General features: G+C 39.0%; 1 protein-coding gene across 1 annotated transcript; it reads right to left on the bottom strand.

Annotated features, from left to right (window-relative positions):
* On the bottom strand, nt 7,026–19,892 carry LOC102169090 (nuclear envelope pore membrane protein POM 121C-like). Its single transcript, XM_005682024.2, has 2 exons — nt 18,584–19,892; nt 7,026–7,200 (listed from the first exon to the last, which is right to left on the bottom strand). The coding sequence occupies exons 1-2, from the start codon at nt 19,789–19,791 to the stop codon at nt 7,197–7,199; spliced, it is 1,212 nt and encodes a 403-aa protein (XP_005682081.1). The 5' UTR covers nt 19,792–19,892; the 3' UTR covers nt 7,026–7,196.

Below are 22,235 nucleotides of genomic sequence, written 5' to 3'. Positions count from 1 at the left end.
CAACAACTTCCTTAGTCTAACCCTTAAGACTAAGGTTAGATTAAGTTGTCAAAAAGAAATGAGCTGCTTGAAACTCCTTTTAGCAGGTCATCTCAGAATACATTTTTTCCAATCCAGGTTATTTATAGGTATAGTACTAACTAGTCACAACACTCTCTGCTCAAACCAGTGTTCATAAGAAGGATCCAGTTGCCCTGTTTGGCTAACTACACTGTTCAGAAACACACTGTGTGTGAATCTTGAAATCTGAGCCTCTTGGCTAAATATGTATTATCTGACTCAGAAAACTAGTTAGTTGTAGACTGATAGCTAGTTTAAAAACATTTTGGTTACTTTCCTTGTATTCAGTTCAAATTTCCTTTGTCTAACCGTTGAATTTTCTGAAAGAATCAGGCTGCTCAGAATCCTTGTTAGGAGGCCATCTCAGAGTACATTTTCATCAAACAAGGTTAGTTTTAGGTATAGTACTAACTAGCCACAGAACTCTGCTCAAATCAGTTCTCATAAAGAAAGATCTAGTGTGTCCTGCTTGAGTCTCTACACTATTCAGAAACATGATGCATGTGAATCTTGAAATCTGAGCCTCTTGGCTAGTGCTACATTTTCTGCCTCAGAAATCTAGTCAGTTGTAGACTGAATAGTAGTTGAGAAACACTTTGGTTGCTTTTGCTACAATCTCCTTAGTTTAACACTTAAGTTTTTGGAAAGAAACAGGCTGCTTGTAATTCCTTGTTAGCAGGTCATCTCAGAGTACATTTTCACCTAACCAAGCAATTAAAGGTATAGTACTAGGTTGTCACATAACTTCCTGCTCAAACCAGTGATCACGAAAATCCAGGGCATCTTGTTCAGAAACATGCTGTGTGTGAATCTTCAAATCCAAGAGCCTTGGCTAAAGATGTATTATCTGCCTCTGGAAGCTAGTTAGTTGTAGACTAAAAGCTAGTTGAAAAACACTTCGGTTACCTTTCTTGTATTCAGTTCAGCAAATTTTTTGGTCCAACCCCTGAGTTTTCTGAAAGAAACAGGCTGCTCAAAACTCCTTGTTAGGAGGTAATCTCAGAGTACATTTTCACCTAATCAGGTTAGTTATAGGTATTGTACTAACTAGTCAAAAAACCATCTACTCAAACCAATGTTCATGAAGAAGGATCCAGTGTGTCCTGTTTGAGTCTGGGATAGATATACCTATGGATCCTAGAGGATCTCCTAGGCAGGTAGAGGTTAACTAGCTCTCTGTGGGTACACACTGGTGGCAGAAGACCAAGGGAATATTGAGCAGTGGGAGACCTCTGAGAGATCCCCATTTTACCTATGAGGGCCCCACCCAAGAGCCCTCAGGCCAACCAATCAGCAAGATAGAAACTGAGCCCCACCCATCAGTCAACTGAAGACCTAAAGTCATATTGCACTCACGGTTACCTCAGAACAGACCCCTTGACACAGCCGTGCCTACCAGAGGGTCAAGACCCAGCTCCACCATCAGAAGGCAAGCATTAGTTTCCCACCAGGGGGCCAATCAGAAGGCAAGCACTAGTTCCTCCCACCAGGAAGCCAATCACAAAGCAAGCACCAGCCCCTCCCACCAGGAAGCCTACACAAGCTGGTGGGCCAACCTCACCCACCAGGATCCAGGCACCAGAAAGAGAGGAACCACAACCCTGTAGCTTGTGGAAAGGAAAACAGAAACGTAGAAAGACAAAATAAGATGACAGATAAACATGCTGCAGATGAAAGAACAAGATAAAATTGCAGAACAAGTAAATAAGGAAGGGTTATGCCGCGTACTTGAAGAAGAATTCAGGGTAATGATTGTGAAGATGATCCCAAGATGATCGTCTCAGTAAATGAATGGCAGTACAGATGGAGAAGATACAAAAAAATGTTTAACAAATAACTAGAAGACTTACAGAACAGATGAGCAACACTATAACTGAAATGAAAAATGCACTAGAAGGAATCCATTGCAAAATAACTGAGGCAGAGGAACAAATAAGTGACCTGGAAGACAAATTAGAGGAAATCACTGCCGCCAAGCAGTATAAAGAAAAAAGAATGAAAAGAAATGAGGACAGTCTCACAGACCTCTGGGACAATATCTGACATTCAACAGATGCAACATTTGTTTTATAGGGATCCCAGAAGGAGAAGAGAAAGGGCCTGAGAAAATATTTGAGGATAAAAACCTCCCTAATATAAGACAGGAAAAAATCAAGTCCAAGAAGTGCACAGAGTCCCAAACAGAGTAAATCTAAGGGGGAACACATTGAAACACATACAATAAACTGAAAAAAATTTAAAATATGAAGAAAAATATTTTTTAAAAGCAGCAAAGGAATGGCAACAAATAATATACAAGGGAATCTCCATAAGGATATCAGGTGATTTTTCAGCAGTAACTCAGGTGAAGGATATGATATACTCAAAGTGATGAAATGGAAAAACCTACAACCAAGAACATGCTACCCAGAAAGGCTGTCATTCATTTGCTAAAGAAAAAAAGTTTTACAGTCAAGTGAAAGGTAAGAGAATGCACCACCACCAAAGCAGCCTTACAATAAGTGTTGAAAGAACTTGTTTAGCTGGTGAAAAGAAAGAAGGCACAAATAGAAACACTAAAATCACAAATAGGAAAGCTCACTGGTAAAGGCAGACATACAGTGAAAGTAGGAATTATCCTCACAAATATGATAGTGAAACAAGTAACTCTGAGGAGAGTACAAATGCAAGGAGTGAAAAAATGCACTTAAAATTAACAGAACAACAACTTAAAACAACCTTGTATGCTATGTCATACCTTCTGGGAATTCCAAACTATAAACTCACAACAGATAAACACACACAAAACAGAAAAAGCAACCCAAATGCAAATAGTCATCAAATCATAAGAGAACAAAAGAAGAAAAGGGGGGAGAAAAAAAAGGACCTACCAAAACAAACCCAAAACAATTTAAAAAATGGCAATAGGAACATTGTTGTTGTTCATTCGCTAAGTCATGTCCGACTGTCTGTGACCCCATGGACTGCAGCACATGAGGCGTCCCTGTCCTCCACTGTCTCCCAAGGTCTGCCCAAATTCATGTCCACTGAGTTGGTGATACCGTCTAACCATCTCATCCTCTGCTGCCCTCTTCTTTTGCTTTCAATCTTTCCCAGCATCAGGGATTTTTCTAATGAGTCAGCTCTTTGCATCAGATGGTCAAAGTACTGGAGTTTCAGCCACAGTCCTTCCTATAAATATTCAGTGTCGATTTCCTTTAGGATTGACTGGTTTGATCTTGCAGTCCAAAGGACTCTCAGGAGTCTTTTCCAGCACCACAATTCAAAGGCATCTGTTTTTCAGCTGTTAACTTTTTTATGGTCCAACTGCCACATCCATAAATGACTACTGGAAAAACCATAGCTTTAACTACATGCACTTTTGTCATCAAACTGATGTCTTTGCTTTTAAATATGCTGTCTAGGTTTGTCATAGCATTTCTTCCAAGGAGCAAGTGTCTTTTAATTTCATGGTTGCGGTCACCATCTGCAGTGATTTTGGAGCCCAAGAAAATAAAGTGTGTCACTGCTTCCACTATTTCCTCGGCTATTTGCCATGAAGTGATGGAACCAGATGCCATGATCTTAGATTTTTGAGTGTTGAGTTTTAAGCCAGCTTTTTCACTCTCCTCTTTCACCTTCGCCAAGAGGCTCTTTAGCTCCTCTTCACTTTCTGCCATTAGAGTCGTATCTTGTGCATATCTGAGGTTGTTAGATATTTCTCCCAGCAGTCTTGATTCCAGCCTGTGAATCATCCAGCTCAGCATTTCTCATGATGTACTCTGCATATCAGTAGTTAACCTTAAATGTAAATGGATTAAGGGCTACAACCAAAAGGCATGGATGGACCTAGAGAGTATTATACTAAGTGAAGTAAGTCAGACAGAGAAAGACAAATATCATCTGATATCACTTATATGTGGAGTGCAATAACCACTGATAAAAATGTACTTCTTTACAAACCAGAAACCAGCTCACAGATCTCAAAATCAAACTTATAGTTACCAAAGGAGAAAAAGGGTAGGGGGGAGTGATCAATTAAGATATTGGGATTAAGGTATACATGCTATTGTATATAAAATTATAAAGTAGATAATAAGGACCTTCTGCATAGCATGGAAAATTATACTCAATATTTCTATAATATCTTGTATTGGAAGAGAATCTGAAGGAGAGGTGACATATGTATATATATAACTAATTCACTGTGCTGTACATCTAAAACTAATACATTGTTGTAAATCAACTATATTCCAATAAATTAAAAAAAAAATAGTGAGGAGTTGAGTACATTGCAGCTTATTTCCACATGGATTAGGGCCTCAGAGTCAGCATTAGGTTTTATAGGATTAGGGCCTGGGGATTAGGGTTCTAGTGAGGACCCTAGTGTTAGGGCTGGAGTTAGGGTTTGGGGTAAGGCCTCATGGCTAGGACCTTAGATTTTACACATTGGGGTTAGCCCTTAGGGTTAGGTGCCTCACAGGATAGGATCTTAAAAGGAATGTACTAGACCATGTTGGCTGATTCATTCTTAAATACAACAAAGGAGAAGAGGACAACAGAGGATGAGATGGTTGGATGGCATCACACTGAGTCAACGGACATGAGATTGAGCAAGCTCTTGGAGTTGGTGAAGGACAGGGAAGCCTGGAGTGCTGCTGTCCACAGGGTCCCAAAGAGTTGGACACAACTGAGCAACTGAACTGCACTGAACTGATGTTGTTAAGAAAAGTAAGATGCACAGAACTGCATACTTTATATCCTATTTTTGTAAGGTACCAGCTTTTTCTATGTGCCATTTATGTTAATACGCGTACATTCATAGGAGAATATCATTAACATAGGATAATGTCAGGGAGATGAGGGGAAAGATTTTTTTTTAACTGCATTTTCAAAGGGGCATTCACCTCTTTTGACTCCACTGGTTTCATAGGGAAAGAATCATGGGTCCTCAAGCTTCCATCTTCTACCTGGCTCCTGTCCACCTATCCAGTCACTTGTCTATGGACGCCTCGATTTACAAGATGACAAATACAAATGAAATTCCCCCACATCCTTAGGAGAGAGGCAGAGCCTGCCTAATGAGAGAGTTAAAGCTTAGCACCCTTTAAGGAGGAGGTGGACATTTTCCCTCATGCTTTCCTTAAGCCCTTTGCAACTGTATCTTGCCTGAAAACTGGACTTTCTTTAGGTCCGGGAGTAATGACTACACAGCACAATGTCTTGCTTATGGAAATGCTTTTCTTTGACTCTGTGCTAATAATTATAAGTGTAACAATCTTGCTCGGGAACCTGTTTCTCAACAACAGAATATCTCACCCAGAAACACATTGCCCAGAACTCATTCTTTCTGGCTAAACTTGTACTGAAGTTATCTCAGGATGTACACCTTGGGAAAGGGTCTAATGGAACTCTCACAACCTTGAAGTATTCCATCTGTTCTCAGCAGCCAGTTTGAAAAGTACATAATTCCCTGCTTGAAATAGTGAGGTGGGGTACTCTCCTACTCCCCTCCAGTGCCTTTTGCTGGAGGCTTTCTCTATACTTTTCACTCTAATTAAACTTTGTTACACAAAGCTCTGAGTGACTGAGACCACATCTTTTGGGTCCTGGAGTGAAATTTTCTCCTGTAGAGACCATGAATACTGGCACTGTTCACCATAAGCTATCACTCTCATGTGAAAGAGAAAAAACAGGCAAAATAGAATACATAATGCAATGTTTCTGATAATAAACCTGAGGCCTCTGAGAATCTCACATACAGAAGTCCAGGTATCATCTTCATAGGAGACCATGTCAAAGAGGCAGCAATGAAGACCCCTAACCCAGGCCAGCACTTGCCTCATCCAGGAGGGCCACTCCGTGATGCCAGGGTCTCTTATGTTAGACACTCCCCTTGCACTTAAGCCTATGGAATTTGGCATGTGTCCCCTGAATCACCTATCATATCTTGAGGCCCTGAGCTGAGGGAAAGTATCTGATCTCTGCTAGGGGAATGAGGAGTCTTGGCCACAGCCAACCCACTCAGTCCCCTGGTGCTGCCATCTCCTGATGCTCAGCATTGGCTATAAGAAACAAATGCTAGGTTTCAACCCTAAGCAACAAGGGCCATATTTTGCCTGCCCAGTGTCTGTCATTCCACAATCGGTGACACTCTCACCCAGGACAGAGTGCTATGGGAACTCCTCATCCTCCATACCCATGAAGGGGCCCATAGGGGATGGTCTAGGGGGGATCACTTTTTCTCTCCACCTAACACTTGGTTCCCCCTTCACCTGATCTTTCCTTGTCCCAATCCAGAACAATCTAGCCTTCCTCTGGCATAGCCTCATAGAGGCCCTTCTGCTCCAGTGTGGGTGTCCCATCTTGCCTCAGCCTTCTGCTCTTCTTTATCTCTGACCCCTATTCTCTTAAACAGTTGAAGCTCTGCCCTGGCTTTCACTATTCCAGAATAGCAAACTAAATTGGATTTGATAAAGTTTGTGATTGAGAAGATCAGTGGCTGGAAGTGGGATGGAGAGACAAGTGAAATCTGAGGAAAACAGAGGCAAGAAAGAAGTAATGCATGTGCAGGACAATGAATTGGTATCTGTCCTCAACCTGTCCCATGTATCTGACTTGAACACTTATGTAGAGAGAGGGGTCAGAGGCTGACGTTGATAGTGTCACTGAGAAAGGAGTTTTATGATGCTCTGGATACAAATACAGATGCTTCGGTAGCATGATACAGAGTGTGTTCCAGAAGGAGGAAGGGGCACTTCCCCCAAGCTTTGCATGGGAGGTGGAACTGCTTGTAGCTCCTTGAGAAGTGAAAGTTTGAGGAGCCTCCTGAGCCAGCATGTCAGCTGACACATGAACATTCTCATGACAGCCAAGTGAAGTAGGAGGATTCTCTAAAGTGGGACAGATGCGATCAACAGAAGAGGAAACTAATCATAATAAGTGATAACATGAACCAAACACATATGTCAGACACTACAGTTATTACTTCAGATTGATTACTTTATTTAAGTATCAAAATGACTACATGGAATGTGATATTGCACTACAAGAAAAGAGTACAGCTTAGGTATTTGTGTTTGAAGATTGGAGCCTATGCAGATGAATCATGATGTCACTATTCTCAAGTCATTTGATCGTTTAGGGTCTTAGTTCCATCATCTGTAAAAGATAAAAATGGTTGTGACTGTGTGAAAAAGAATCAGTGGAAACCTGAACAAAAAGTACTTGATATAACGCTCACTTATGATTATCTCCATTTCATCTGTAGGTAAACAGAGGATCAATATCTTTTCCAAGACACATACTGGAGTGTACAAGAGCCTACATTTGAGGTCAGGATGATGGATCCTGAAACCAGAACACAAACTCTTATCCTTGAAACTGCACTTGCCCAATGGACTCAAAACTTAGTGTCTTCAGATGACCATGCCCTAATATAAAGGTGGTGAGGGGATTTATGTATCAATCCCAACACTTTATACCTATCCTTATTATCTTTTAAAAGTAAGTGCCAACAAAAATCATTGAAGATGAAAAAAGATTAAGAGAGCTTATTCCCATATAACCTCACTAAACGAACTACTGAAGAAAAATTTCAGCAAGAATAAAGGTAGATCTAGGGATTAGACCAGGAATGCAAGAAAAATAATTATATAATATTATATTATATGAATATATTATAATTATGTTATATAATTATATGTTTTATAATTATTATAATTATATACAATATATTATATAATATATAATTACATTTTATAATTTTATATATTTTATATATTATATAATCAAAGATAATATATTATTTATATAATATATAATTATTATAATATATAATATGTAATTTATATAATATATATTTATACGTATAATTTATATAATATATAATATAATATAATTATAATATAATTATATTTTATAATTATTATATAATTATACATTAAACAATTATTATAATATAAAAATAGCTATATAATTTCCTATTTTAAAAAGACAAGTGTATATAATTTATATTATATAATATATAATATATATTGTATAATTATTATATAATAACTTTATATAATTATAATAATATAAAAATAATTATATAATTAATTTCCTTATTTTAAAAAGACAAGTGTCTAAATTATAAGAAATACTGATACATGGGAATAATTGATGGATGTTTGGACTGTGCTAGGACCATTGAGGGGCTTCCGAGGTGATGCTAGTGTAAAGAACCCACCTGCCAATGCAGGAGACATGTGACATGGTTTGATCCCTGGGTCAGGAAGATTCCCCTGGAGGAGGCCATCCCCACTCCAGTATTCTTGCCTGGAGAATCCCATGGACACAGGATCCCAGCAGGCTTTAGTCCATAGGGTCACAAAAAGTTAGACACAACCGAAGCAACTTAGCTTCCACACATGCAGGACCATTGAGAAGGGAATACAACAGTGCAATAAATGTAACTTTCATTAGAAAAGCTATAATGAGACTGATTTGGGGATGGGGCTTTCAGAAGGGAGAGCAAGGTGGTCACCAAATCCTCTCCTCAAAAACAATGTTAAAATCACCAGCTCCATAACAGACAGTGTTGTCTTACTTTTCCCCACTTATCCTTTCTAATGAAACTAAGTATCTTGGAAATTATTACACAGACAATAATAAAAGAACTCTGAAGGCTGGAAAAAAGAAATCAGACTGACTAGGGATCTCAGGACTTGAAGAATAATACAGGGTTTTCCTGTAGGGTTTTCTCTTTCTTTTCTTTCTTTGTATTATTATTATTATTTGGTCTCACAGGACTTGATACAGGGAGTTTGGAAACCTGGAACTACCAGATAGGTAAAAAACAAAACCCACCAACAGTAAAAAGGCTGATCTTTTTGGCCAAAGGATAAGAAACAAGAAGCCAAACAGATTGAGTAAGAGTCCAAACCTGCATCCCCAGCTGAGTTACCAGCAAGCAGCGTCAACTGCCCACAAAAGCTCCAAATACCGACAGCAAAGCCATTGTCTCCCTGACTTCCACCAGCAGCATAAAGAAACACAGGAGCAATGGCTTTTGACTCACCTTCTTCCCTGTTCAACAGGTGATGGCCCACAGACACTAGACAAGCCAGGAAACACCTTTATGTTCCCACATACAGCACCAGCAGGAATTGACAGAGATCCCAGAAGAATGAAGCAGATCAGAATAGCAGGAATATTTCCAGGGTTCAGGAAGCTAAATGGTCAAGTTCACAATATAGGTCAACTTACAGGCTAAACCTAAACAGCAAAATTGCCTTCTAAGTAAAAGACACTAGTGGCAGATTCATTTTGATGTATGGCAAAACCAATACAATATTGTAAAGTAATTAGCCTCTAATTAAAATTAATAAATTTATATTTAAAAAATAGGAGTATCTAAGCATAATAACCAAAATATCAAGGATACAACACAAAAACCTTCCTCATGCCAAAAGCCAGTGACACCATAAACAGTGAGAAAAAACAATCGACTGACACCAGTATCAAGTTGAAAGTTAGAATTGTCACACAAGGATTTTAAATTTTCCATCATGAATACATTTTAATAATCAATTACAAATTCTCTTGAAACAATGGAAAAAAATAATATTTAAGCAATAAGATAGAAGTTATATAAAGGACAAAATGGGAGCAATCAAATGGAAATAATACACCTGAAAACTACATCAGCTAAATTTTTTTCAACCTGATAGATGGACTCAATAGAAGTGAAGGTGACAGAGGATAGAATCAATAAACTTGAAAATAAATCAGTAGAAGTTGTGCAATTTTAACAGAGAGAACATAGACAAAAAAGACAGAGCCTTAGCAACTTGAGGGACTATAACAAAGGGTCTAGAACTTATATCATCATAGCCTCAGAAAGAGAAGACACAGTGTGGAACAAGTATCAGAGAAAATAATGGCTGAGAATTTCACAAATTTGTCAAAATACATAAATCAGATTCAAAAAACTGAGCCAATCCAAAAACATTTAAAATAACAACAAAAAATATCCATATCAATATACAGCATAATTTAACTTCTGAAAACTAACAAAGATAAAAATTAAAACAGAAACAAAATATTGTACAAAAAGAAATGCAAATTTTAATGACGGCAGATTTATCTTCCAAAACAATGAAGTCCAAAGTGGCACAAAATTTTTCAAATGTTAAAAGAAACTCAATGGTGAAAAACTGAAAATTTATCTTCTAAATTCAGAAACAAGACAAAGATGCCTACTCTTGCCATGTGTATTTAATATTGTAACTCCAAGCCATAGAAATCAGACAAGAAGTCATGCAAATTGGAAGGTAAGAAGTAAAACTGTCACTGTTTATGGATGACATGATATTGTATACTGAAAGTACTAAAGTCATCACCAAAATACTATCAGAACTAAAAAATAATTCAGCAAAATTCCAGGTTACATGATTAATACATAGATATCAATTGTTTATCTATACACTGATAACAAAGTATCAGAAAGAGAAAACAAAACCAAAAAAACCAATTACAGTTGCATCAAAAGGAATAAAATACATAGGAATGAACTTGGCCAAGGAAATGAAAGACCTATACTTGGAAAACTATAAATCATTGATGAAGTCCAGTTCAGTTCAGTCGCTCAGTTGTGTCCGACTCTTTGTGACCCCATGAATCGCAGCACGCCAGGCCTCCCTGTCCATCACCAACTCCCAGAGTTCACTCAGACTCGCGTCCATCGAGTCAGTGATGCCATCCAGCCATCTCATCCTCGGTCGTCCCCTTCTCCTCCTGCCCCCAATCCCTCCCAGCATCAGAGGCTTTTCCAATGAGTCAACTCTTCACATGAGGTGGCCAAAGTACTGGAGTTTCAGCTTTAGCGTCATTCCTTCCAAAGAAATCCCAGGGTTGATCTCCTTCAGAATGGACTGGTTGGACCTCCTTGCAGTCCAAGGGACTCTCAAGAGTCTACTCCAACACCACAGTTCAAAAGAATCAATTCTTCGGTGCTCAGCCTTCTTCACAGTCCAACTCTCACATCCATACATGACTACTGGAAAAACCATAGCCTTGACTAGATGGACCTTAGGCGGCATTGATGAAGTAAATTGAAGATGATACAAATAAGTAGACAGATATCCATACTCATGGGTTGGAGGAGTTACTATTGTTGAAATGGCCACACTACTCAAAGCAATCTACACATCAACTGCAATCCCTATTTTAAAAAAAAAAAAAAACCCTCATGACATTTTTCTCAGAACTAAAACAAATAGTCCTAAAATTTGTATGAAAAACACAAAAGACCCCAAATAGCCAATGCTATGGAGCTGCAGGAATCACACCGTCTAACTTCAGACTATATTCCAAAGCCATAGTAATCAAAACTGTATGGTACTGGCACCAAAAGGACACATAGATCAATTGAACAATAGAAAGCCCAAAAATAAAGTCATGAACTATGGTCAACTGATCTACAACAAAGGAGGAAAAAACATACAATGGGAAGAAGTCTCTTCAATAAGCGGTGCTAGGAAAACTGAACAGCTACATGTAGAAGAATAAAATTAGAACATTTTCTCACATCACATACAAAAGTAAACTCAAAATGGATTAAAGACCTAAACTTCAGATCAGAAATCATAAAACTCCTAGAAGAAAACATAGGCAGTACACTCTTTGACATAAATCTTAGCAGTATTTATTAGATCTGCCTCCTCAGGCAAGGGAAACAAATGCAAAAATAAACAAATGGATTCTAATTCAAGTTAAAAGTTTTTGCACAGTGAAGTAACCCACCATAAAGCATAGACAAACTATTGAATGGGAGAAGATCTTTCCAAATGATATGTCTGATAAGTGGTTGATACTTAAAATAACAAAAAAATTTTAAATAACAAACTTTAAAAATGAACAGAAGACCTAAATAGGCATTTTCCAAAGAAGGCATACAGATAGCAAATTGGCACATGAAAAGATACTCAACATCACCAATCATTATGGAAATGCAAATCAAAACCACAATGACTCATCATCTCTTATCTGTCAGAAATGCTATCATCAAAAAATTTAACAAATAATATAGGTAAAGATGTGGAAAATAGGAAATGCTAGCCCACTTTGGAGAGAATTTAAATTGGTAAACCACCATGGAAAACTGTATGGAGGTTCCTCAAAAAATTAAAAATAGAATGACCATATGATCCAATATTTCCACTCCTGGGTATATTCAAAACAAAACCACTACTTTTGAAAAGATATGTGCACCCCAAAGTTCATAACATCATATTTATAATAGCTAAGATATGGAAGTAATCTAAGTGTCCATCAACAGATGAAAAGACCAACAAGATACACACATGAAAAGAATAAAATTTTTCCATTTGTACAACATTGATGCGAAGTAAGACAGAAAGACAAATACTATATGTTTAACTTAAATGTAGAATTTAAAAAATTAAACAAATAAATATAACAAAATGAAAACAGACATAGAGTGGACAAACTATTGGTATAAATACTTTGTCTCTCCAGTGGGGAGAGTGTTGGGAGGAGGGGCATAATAAGGAAAAGGAATTAAGAGATACAAACTATCAATACTAGGTTGCTGTTCAACTGCTAAGTCATGTCTGACAAGGATATAATGGAATAAAGGATGTACATAGAATATAACCAATAATTTAAATAGAGCATAATCTGAAAATACTGAATCACTATATTGTACACTTGAAACTTTGTTGCTCCGTCTTGTCTGACTCATTGCAACCCCACAGACTATAACAGGCCAGGCTTCCCTGTCCTTCAACATCTCATAGAGTTTGCTCAACTCATATCCACTGAGTTCAACAACTCAGTGAATCAGTGGATGTGATCTAACCATCTCATCCTCTGTTGCCCCCTTCTCCTCCTGCCTTCAATCTTTCCCAGCATCACGGTCTTTTCCAATGAGTCAGTTCTTCACATCAGGTGGCCAAAGTATTGGAGCTTCAGCTTTAGCATCAGTCCTTCCAATTGATATTCAGGGTTGATTTCTCTTAAGATTGAGTAGTTTGATATCCTTGCTGTCCAAGGGACTCTCAAGAGTGGTCTTCTCCAGCACCATAGTCCAAAAGCATCAATTCTTTGGCACTCAGGCTTCTTTATGGTCCAGCTCTCACATCCATACATGACTACTAGAAAAACCATAGCTTTGACTTTTGTCAGCAAAGTGATGTCTCTCTTTTTTAATATGCTGTCTAGGTTTGTCATAGCTTTTCTTTCAAGGAGCAAGCATCTTTTAATTTCATGGCTGCAGTCACCATCCACAGTGATTCTGGAGCCCAAGAAAATTAAGTCTGTCACTGTTTCCTTTTTTTCTCTAGCTATTTGCCATAAGTGATGGGACCAGATACCCTGATCTTAGCTTTTTGAATGTTGAGCTTTAAGCCAGCTTTTTCACTCTCTGTTTTCACCTTCATCAAGAGGCTCTTAAGCTCCTCTTCACTCTCTGCCATAATGGTGGTGTCATCTTCATATCTGTGGTTATTGATATTTCTCCTGGCAATCCTGATTCCAGCTTGTACTTCATCTAGCCTGGCATTTCACATGATGAACTCTGCATGTAAGTTAAATAAACAAGGTGACAATATACAGCTTTGATGTACCCCTTTCCCAATTTTGAACACTTGAAACTAGTATAGCATTATAAATCAACTATACTTCAATGAAAAAGACAAGAGATAACAAGTATTGGTCTAGGATATGGGGAAAAAAGAATCCTTGTATACTGATGGTGGAATTGTAAACTAGTTCATGCATTATGGAAAACAGTATGAAGGTTCTCCAAAAAAAATAAAAATAGAGCTACGTCTGGGTATGTACTCAAAGGAAATGAAAACAAGATTCAAAGAGATGTCTTTACTCTGATATTTATTATAGTATAATTCATAATAGCCAAGATATGGAAACAATCCACATGCCCATTGCAGGAGGAATGGATAAGGACAATGTGGTATATACACAAGGGGACATTTTTTAGTCATGAGTAAGAAGTACACCTTTGCAACAACATGGATGGACCTTGAGGACATTATGCTAAGTAATAAGTCAGACAAGAAAAGACAAATACCATATGATATCACTTATATGTGTAATCTTAAAAGGCCAAAGTCATAAAACCAGACTAAAATAGTGGTTACCAAAAGCTAGGGGATGGTGAGATAGGAGAGATGCTATTTAAGGGTACAAATTTGCAACAAGAAGCCAGTAATTTCTACAATTCTAATGCACAGTATAGTGAATACAGACAATAATATTGTATTATTGTAATCATACTTGACAAGAGACAGATCTTAATAATTCCAACCACTAGAAAGAAATGATAGTTATACAACATGAAGGAAGTGTTAATTATCACTACAATGGGAATCATATTACTATACATAAATGTATCAAATCAACATTAGGTTAATACCTTAAATTTACGTAAGTGAAAATAAAGTGCTAGCTGCTCAGTTGTGTCCTCCTCTTTGCGACCCCATGAACTGTAGCCTGCCAGGCTCCTCTGTGCATGTTATATCAATTACATCATTTAAAAGCTTATTAGCGAGAACTTTCAAATCCATACCCTAGTCTTTCAATTTAAGAAATAGTAAAAGAAGAGAAAATCAAACCTAAAGGAAGAAGAATGAAAGAGATAGCAAAGATTCGAGCCTAAAATAGAAATAGAAAACAGCAAATTGGACAAAATAAAAAGCACAAAAACTGACTTTTAAAAAAAATCAACACAATTTATAAATTTTTAGCCACAGTGAAAGAGAGAAAGGGCAAGAATAAGAGAGAAAGAGATACAGAGAGAAGACAATGATTAACAAAATTAGGAATTCAAGAAAGGATATCCTCTCCTACATTAGAGATATTAGAATTATAAGAAAATAGCACAATTTCATGCCAATAAATTATACAATTTAGATGAAGTAGGCAAAGTCTCCAGAAAGTGACCAGTTACTGAAACTGACTCAAGAAGAATTAGAAAACCTTAGACCTATAACAAGAGATTGAATTAATAATCGAAAATTTTCCCAAAAATAAAAACCTGTGCCCAAATGGCTTCATTGGTTAATCCTCCCAAATATTTTAAGAAAACATTGTACCACCCTTTCTGTAAGTAGAGGAAGGAAGCCTTCCCAACTCACTCTGTATGGGCAGTATTTTTTTATACCAAAATCAGATAAAGACATCACAAGAAAAGAAAATTTCAGATCAGCATCACTCACAAATACAGACACAAAAATACTCAAAAAATGTAAACAAATTTTATACCACAATGACTTGAGTTCACTTTGAAAATTAAAATCAACCAGGTTGTTGCAGGAGCCCAAAATGGAATGTAGACAATGACAAGTGAATCTAAATGTCGTACACATAACCTCGCTGCACAGTTGCTGAAAGAACCTAAACCAGGTAGTTTTTACAAGCAATGTTTGCCTGGATGCTGCAAGGCTATATACAGAAAGAATTGTACATGAACACTTTGCTGAGCTGCTCACAGGGCTGCCAATTGTGAAACTATGTGCATTCTGGATTGAACAAATAAGTAATTAAAATTATAATTAGACCAGATTTCTCTGGAGAAACTGTTGAAGAAGTTACACATAAGCAAAGGGGAATATTTCTAAGATGAACCCTGACTGTGCACTACATTAGTTAGAGGTATCAGCATTATCTCTTTTGCACACACACACATGTGTACACACACACACAGCATACAGAAATAGATACAAGTGTATAAATGGGAATATACATTTCCAATTCTGTCTGTTGAGAGGACTTAGAAGCAAAGATTCCCTAGTAGCCATAACAACACCTGAATCCCCAGATTTTTTTTTTTAATTTCTTCTCCAATAAAATGAACCAAAGCTTCTTAGAAGAGTGGTTGACTCCAGAACTGGGGCAGGTAAAATATAAGATAATTCTGGAATACCTTATGGGGCTAAAAGGTAAAGGAATCCTTGGGACAAGTGAGGAGGGAGATGCAGGCATTTTAAAGGACTCAGGAGCTAATCTGAAAGAACTCATAATGATCAAATCTGGAACAATGTGAGCAATAAAATTAACAGTGATCATATTAGACATAGCCCAAATAATAAAAGAAATATTGATGAGACCATACAGATATAAGTGACTGAATATATAAATGCAGAGAACTCTGCCTCGATGAATAATTCTAATCAAATGTAGAACAAGAATGATATAAAATCACCGTGGAACACCACAGTGATCATTGCTACAGGCAAGATCTACTGATGATGGCAAAATTAGTGGTGAAAGTTTAAGGATAAACAGGATTTTTATGTCACATCAATGTAAGACCCTCTTAAATATGTACTAGAGAGAAATAGTAGCTATTCAGAGGAGGACCTGGCCAGACACCACTTTAACTGTGATCAAGATTAACATTTCCCATGTGCTGAGGATGACACATCACAAGTGTGTGATTTTCTCTTATAAATTCAAAACCTCAATGTACTCATGATAAAACAGCAGACAAATCCAAATTGAGGAAAATTCTACAAAATACTTAACTGGTACTCTACAAATGTATCAAGGTCACAGAAGACATTAAGATAGAGTAATGGTCACAGTTTGGAGGAAACTAAGGAGAAATGGCAACTAAATGAAATGTGGGATTATACTGGCATAGGAAGAAAATTTTACTGGAAAAATGAGGAAATATGTTTAAAGTCTAAAGTTCAGCTAATAGCATTGCAACAATGTTAATTTCCTGGTTTCAATAACTGTTCTGTAAGATATTAACATTAGGAGAAGTTCAGTGAAGACTAGTTGGGGATTCTCTCTACTATTCTTGTAAGTCTAAAATTATATCAAATTCAATTCTTTTTTAAAAACTAAAGTTGTCACAAGTAATTTCTTAACATACACTAGGCATGATCGAACCCATAGTGAAGTCAAGTGGGCAGATGACAAGCAGAGAGAAAAAAGGCAAGCGCCTTTTCAAAACATAGAAATCAGGACTCAGCATCTAGAGACATAAAGTGGTTCCAGCTTTTCCGACTGGGCCACAGAAAACCTAGAGTTAAAAGTCTGGCCACTCATACTAGTCACTTCTTCCTTCACTGTGAATTCAAAAAGCACAGGCAGGAATACTTGATAAATTAGCAAAGATCATATACGTATTCAATACATACTATTATATATAATGTAATTCACATTATGTATTCTATATATAATGTATTAAACACATACATATGTTATAAACACATATGTAATGTACATGGTCATATTAACACATATTATATATGAGTGTGTAACATTACATACATTAAATATTGATTATTATGAATATAATCATATACTAATATTATACATACATATATACATATATGGAGAAGGAAATGGCAACCCACTCCAGTGTTCTTGCCTGGAAAATCCCATGGACAGATTGAGCCTGGCAGCCTACAGTCTGTGGTGTCACGAAAGAGTCGGACAGGACAGAGGGACTAAACAATATACATATATATTATACATATTTAATATATGATGTATATGAACTATGTATTCTCATAAGTTATATATAATATATACATATGTATATACATATACACATAATACAGGCTTCCCTTGTGGCTCAGCTGCTAAAGAATCTGCCTGCAATGCAGGAGACCTGGGTTTGATCCCTGAGTTGGGAAGATCCCCTGGAGAAGGGAAAGGCTACCCACTCCAGTATTCTGGCCTAGAGAATTTCATGGACTCTATAGTCCATGGGGTCACAAAGAGTCGAACATGACTGACTTTCACCTCACATACACATAATATATACTATATGACTATATTAATATATAAATGACATGTATAAATACATGTGACTATATGTATGCAACATATATGACTTTGTTCATCAACTGAGTATCTATGTGGTACCAAATGTTCAGAGAGAGAATATAGAGATTTTAAGAAAGATGAACCAGGCCCCAGTTAAGAAAATGAGGACGGCAGGAAAAGGCAACGATTGCAGCAGTGGGCATCCTGCTTGCTCCTGCCTGGAGGGAAACTGGTTCAAAGCTTCCCTCTGCTGCTGCAAGGATGCTGACCACTGGGTCAGGCCAGACTAACAACCTCCAGCTGCCCAAGTTCCAGGTGCACTTCTGACAGAAAGATGATAAGAATGTTATGTTGTCTCTCTGGAGAGAACTGACTTGGTAGGGGAATGGGCTCACAGGAGCAGCACTCTGGGTTCCCTCAAGAGCAAAGCTGGACTCTGATGGTCTTGCACTGCTTCTCCAAGGAACCACTGAGGGGCCAAGCAGCAAAGTACTGGGGAACAGGCCCTAGTGGGCCAGGAAAATGGAACCAATTTTTTAAGCCAAGTGGAGCAAGACAAACAGGGAAAACCCAGACAAAATATCTCATAGAGATGGCTACTCCAACCAACTAAAAGAAGGCCACTGGGCCTGGGAAGCTCTATATCTTCCAGAAGCTCCTCCACTGTGAATTAGAGCTGGGAGCTGGCAGAATAGAAGGCTGAGGGGTTCTGCAGACTAGATGGTTTCAGTCTTACCCCTCCAAGACGTTGTTAATCCACTGGATTGCAGCTCTCTTCTCTAGGTCAAGGTCTTCAGCAGTGACTGGATAACCTATCTGGAGGGGTGGGGGAAGGATCAGTGGGCCATTTCTCCTGGTGGGTAGCAGCAGAGGAATCTTGCGTTTGCGGGGCCTGGAACTGTCTGATGACTGTGACCAATTTAAGTTTTGTTTCTTTCTTAAGTGGCCATCTGCAATTTTTTCATCCTCGATCTTCCTCTGAGGTTCCATTGAGGCTGAAGGGTTAGGCCGATGGCCTTCCTCGCTGGTTTTCTCTGAGAGCTCATGAAGATGCGATGACTCTGGGCCCAGGAGTCCAGCTGTGCCTGGACCACTCCTCTGGAGCTGTGGGAAACCTCTTGTGGAGCTGTATGAACTGGTGATGGCATTTCGTTTGCTGCGTGAACTCAAAAAGTAGGTCTGGGATTTCCTAATCAGGATATCTTCCGAGCTCTTGGAACAGAGAACCAGAGGTCCAGGCCTGGGCACAAAGGAAGAGAGGACCCCGTTGATCATGAGGCGTCTAAACGCGGACTGTGCATTCCCACCTGGATTCGAGCCCCTTCTCTGTTTATCCTGACTCTCCTGGGCTGAGTGCTCTTTCTTTTGCTTTGCTAGCCCCTTTCTGCTCTCAGCCAAGGCTGTCAGGTCCTTGTCTTCCTTTCCTCTCAGTTGACCACTCTCTTCTAGGGCCCTCACCAGAATCTCCTTTACACAAAGGTTTGGGAGGTGAACAGAAAATGAAGACCATGTACAGATGACTGTCTGCTTCAGAGGCAAACGGAGCGTCAGTTTGCCCTTTGTGGATGCCATCCTCAGGATTACTGAGGTGTAGAACATGTTGGAACTGCAAGCAGACGGCAATGGCTTCTGATGGCCACTCCGGGGCACAGAGGGAAAAAAACCCCAAAATAAACACCGGGCTTGCTGGATTGAATATTGCCGCCGATGGACTAGGACAAACCCGCGACGGTACAGACGACGACGGGGTGAAGCCATGAGACCCTCAAAGGACAGCCTGCGAGCCAGGTCCAGAGTTGGGGCCCCCGAGTGAACCCGGCAAGCTGGGGGAACACGGCTGGCGGTGTGCGCGGGCCCGAGGCACTCGGGGCTCTCTGGCTGGTCCCCGCCCGGCAGAGCAGGTGACGACGGGCGAGGGCGAGGCCGGCTAAGGTAACAGCCCATGAGGCGCAATTCTGCACTGTCGGGACCCTCAAATGGAGTCTAGTGGCTCAGAGAGATTTCCGTTAGCTGCCTAAGGGGTGCCAGGCAAAGCGCTTACTGTTGGGTGGTGCCTGTGACGCGTCGTTGGAACGCGTGAGCGAAGAAAGAGGAGGCTAGGCCTGCACGAGGGAGGGGTAAGCGCACCCGGGTGCTTCCTGCCGGATGCGGCGTAGGTGTCGGCGGGGCGCAGGTGTCTGCGGGGCGCAGATGTCGGTGGGACGCAGGTGTCTCGGGGCGCCGGTGTCGGCGGGGCGCAGGTGTTGGCGCCTGGAGTACCGGCTCCCTGGGCGCAGCCGCACTTCCCGCAACCAGGCTCCAGCTCCATCGCGGGAAGGTGACTGGCAGTGTTCCCCAAACCTAATGGCTCCGGGCTCAGCAGCTCCCACTCTATGCTGCATCTGCGGGGTCAGCACCGGATACCCTAGGGGAAAGCCATTCTTACCCCGTGCCACCGAGATCCTGGGGGCATAGCCACCCAGGTGTCCAAGACTGCAGGAGGGAACCAGCTGGAGTGGATGCTCCCCATCCTGTTTCCTTTCCCGTGAATCTTACTTTTCTGATACCCCACCCCATCCTCCTCCCCTGGAAAGTAAGGTTTCCAAAACAGTTTACAATGACCAGAAGTAGAGAATTGGTATCTTTGTAGACAGCTCTATACCCAGGAGCAGTGTTATCTGGGACTTACACTTGAATTTTGAAGGTCGTACTTTGCCATGACCCTAATCTTTGCTTTGTGCCCCTCAGCAGATGCTGCAGGGCTTTGTGTCATTTCTTTTCAGTAAGTCTGTGTCTATGGATGGGAGAAGGGACCTGGCAATTCAAATTAGAACCCAGAATTTGGCTCTCTGTAAGTATTTTGACTGCAGTTAGTATTAGTTGAAAGGTGAATACATTAGAATACTCAGGCTATTTAAAAATCTTTGATGTTTTCATAGCTACACTCACTTTGATTTGGTTGTTTTTTGTTTTATGTTGAAATCATTTTGCCTTATTTTGGATTATCATCACTTAGTGAATGATGTTTGACATTTTACTAGACAAGGTAGTTGTTCAAAGGAGTTATTCCAGTCAGTGCTGTGCTCAGCAAGCAGAGAAGGGAAGTATGATTTTGTGTAACCAGCATCCAAAGGGCTATACTTTAACTAAATATTCTAGTGGGTTATAAAATTCAGGAGTTTGACTTTCATCTTTATGCAAAAAAAAAAATTAACAATATTGACAACCTCCCAATGTTTTTTATCTGTCTGCTGTGCTTCAAAGTCCTTTTGAAAATGAAATAAGAGAAAATTTCATGATGGGTGGATATACTACCACAATATGAATGGAATTATTCCAGGTATTTGAAGGTAATCCATTCCTCAGTTAAAGAAATAAATCTTAATAATAGACACATTAAAATTTGTTATCCAATAAAGATTTTCTAAAGGAATGTTTCAACCATTAATTTTTTTAACTTTATATTTTGTATTGGGGTGTAGCCTATTAACAAGGTTGTGATCGTTTCAGATGAATAGCTAAAGAACTCAGCCATACATATATATTCTCCCCAAACTCCCCTCCCATTCAGACTGCCACATAACATTGAGCAGAGGGTTTCATATGCTATACACTAGCTCTTTGTTGGTCATCCATTTTAAATACAGCAGTGTGTAATGTTCATCCCAGTCTCTCTAATTATCCCTTCCTCCCAGCAACCATAAATTCGTTCTCTAAGTCTGTGAGTCTCTCTCTGTTTTGTAAGTTCATCTGTATCATGTCATTTTAGATTTTGCATATAAAGGAAGTCATACAATATTTCTCCTTCTTTGACTTACTTCACTCAGTATGATATGCTCTAGGTCCATTCACATTGCTGCAAATGGCTTTATTTCATTCTTTACAATGTCTGAGTAATATTCCATTATGTGTATGTACAATGGAATCTTTATCCATTCCTTTATCCATTCCTCTGTCAATGGACATTTAGGTTGCTTCCATGTCTTGGCTATTGTAAACAGTGCTGCAATGAACATTGGGATATATGCATCCTTTTGGATCATGCTCTTTCTCTGGATGTATGTCCAAGAGTGGGATTTCAGGGTCATATGGTAGCTCTACTTTTAGCTTTATGAGGAACCTCCATACTGTTCTCCATAGTGGCTGTATCAATTTACATTCCCACCAACAGCACAGGAGAGTTACCTTCTCTCCAGCATTTATTCTTGGTGAGTTTTTTGTTGATAACCATTCTGGCTTGTATGAGGTGATATTTCATTGTAGTCTTGACTTTCATTTCTCTAATACTTAGAGATGTTGAACATCTTTTCATGTGTCTATCGGCCTTCTGTATGTCTTCTTTGGAGGAAATATCTATTTAGGTCTTATGACCATTTTGTGAGTGGGTTTGTTTGTTTGTTTGTTTTCAT

The sequence above is a fragment of the Capra hircus genome, chromosome 7, assembly GCF_001704415.2.
Source record: "Capra hircus breed San Clemente chromosome 7, ASM170441v1, whole genome shotgun sequence".
NCBI lineage: Eukaryota > Metazoa > Chordata > Mammalia > Artiodactyla > Bovidae > Capra > Capra hircus.
The sequence above is the reverse complement of the archived record's forward strand: the minus strand, read 5'-3'. Positions and strand labels throughout refer to the sequence as shown.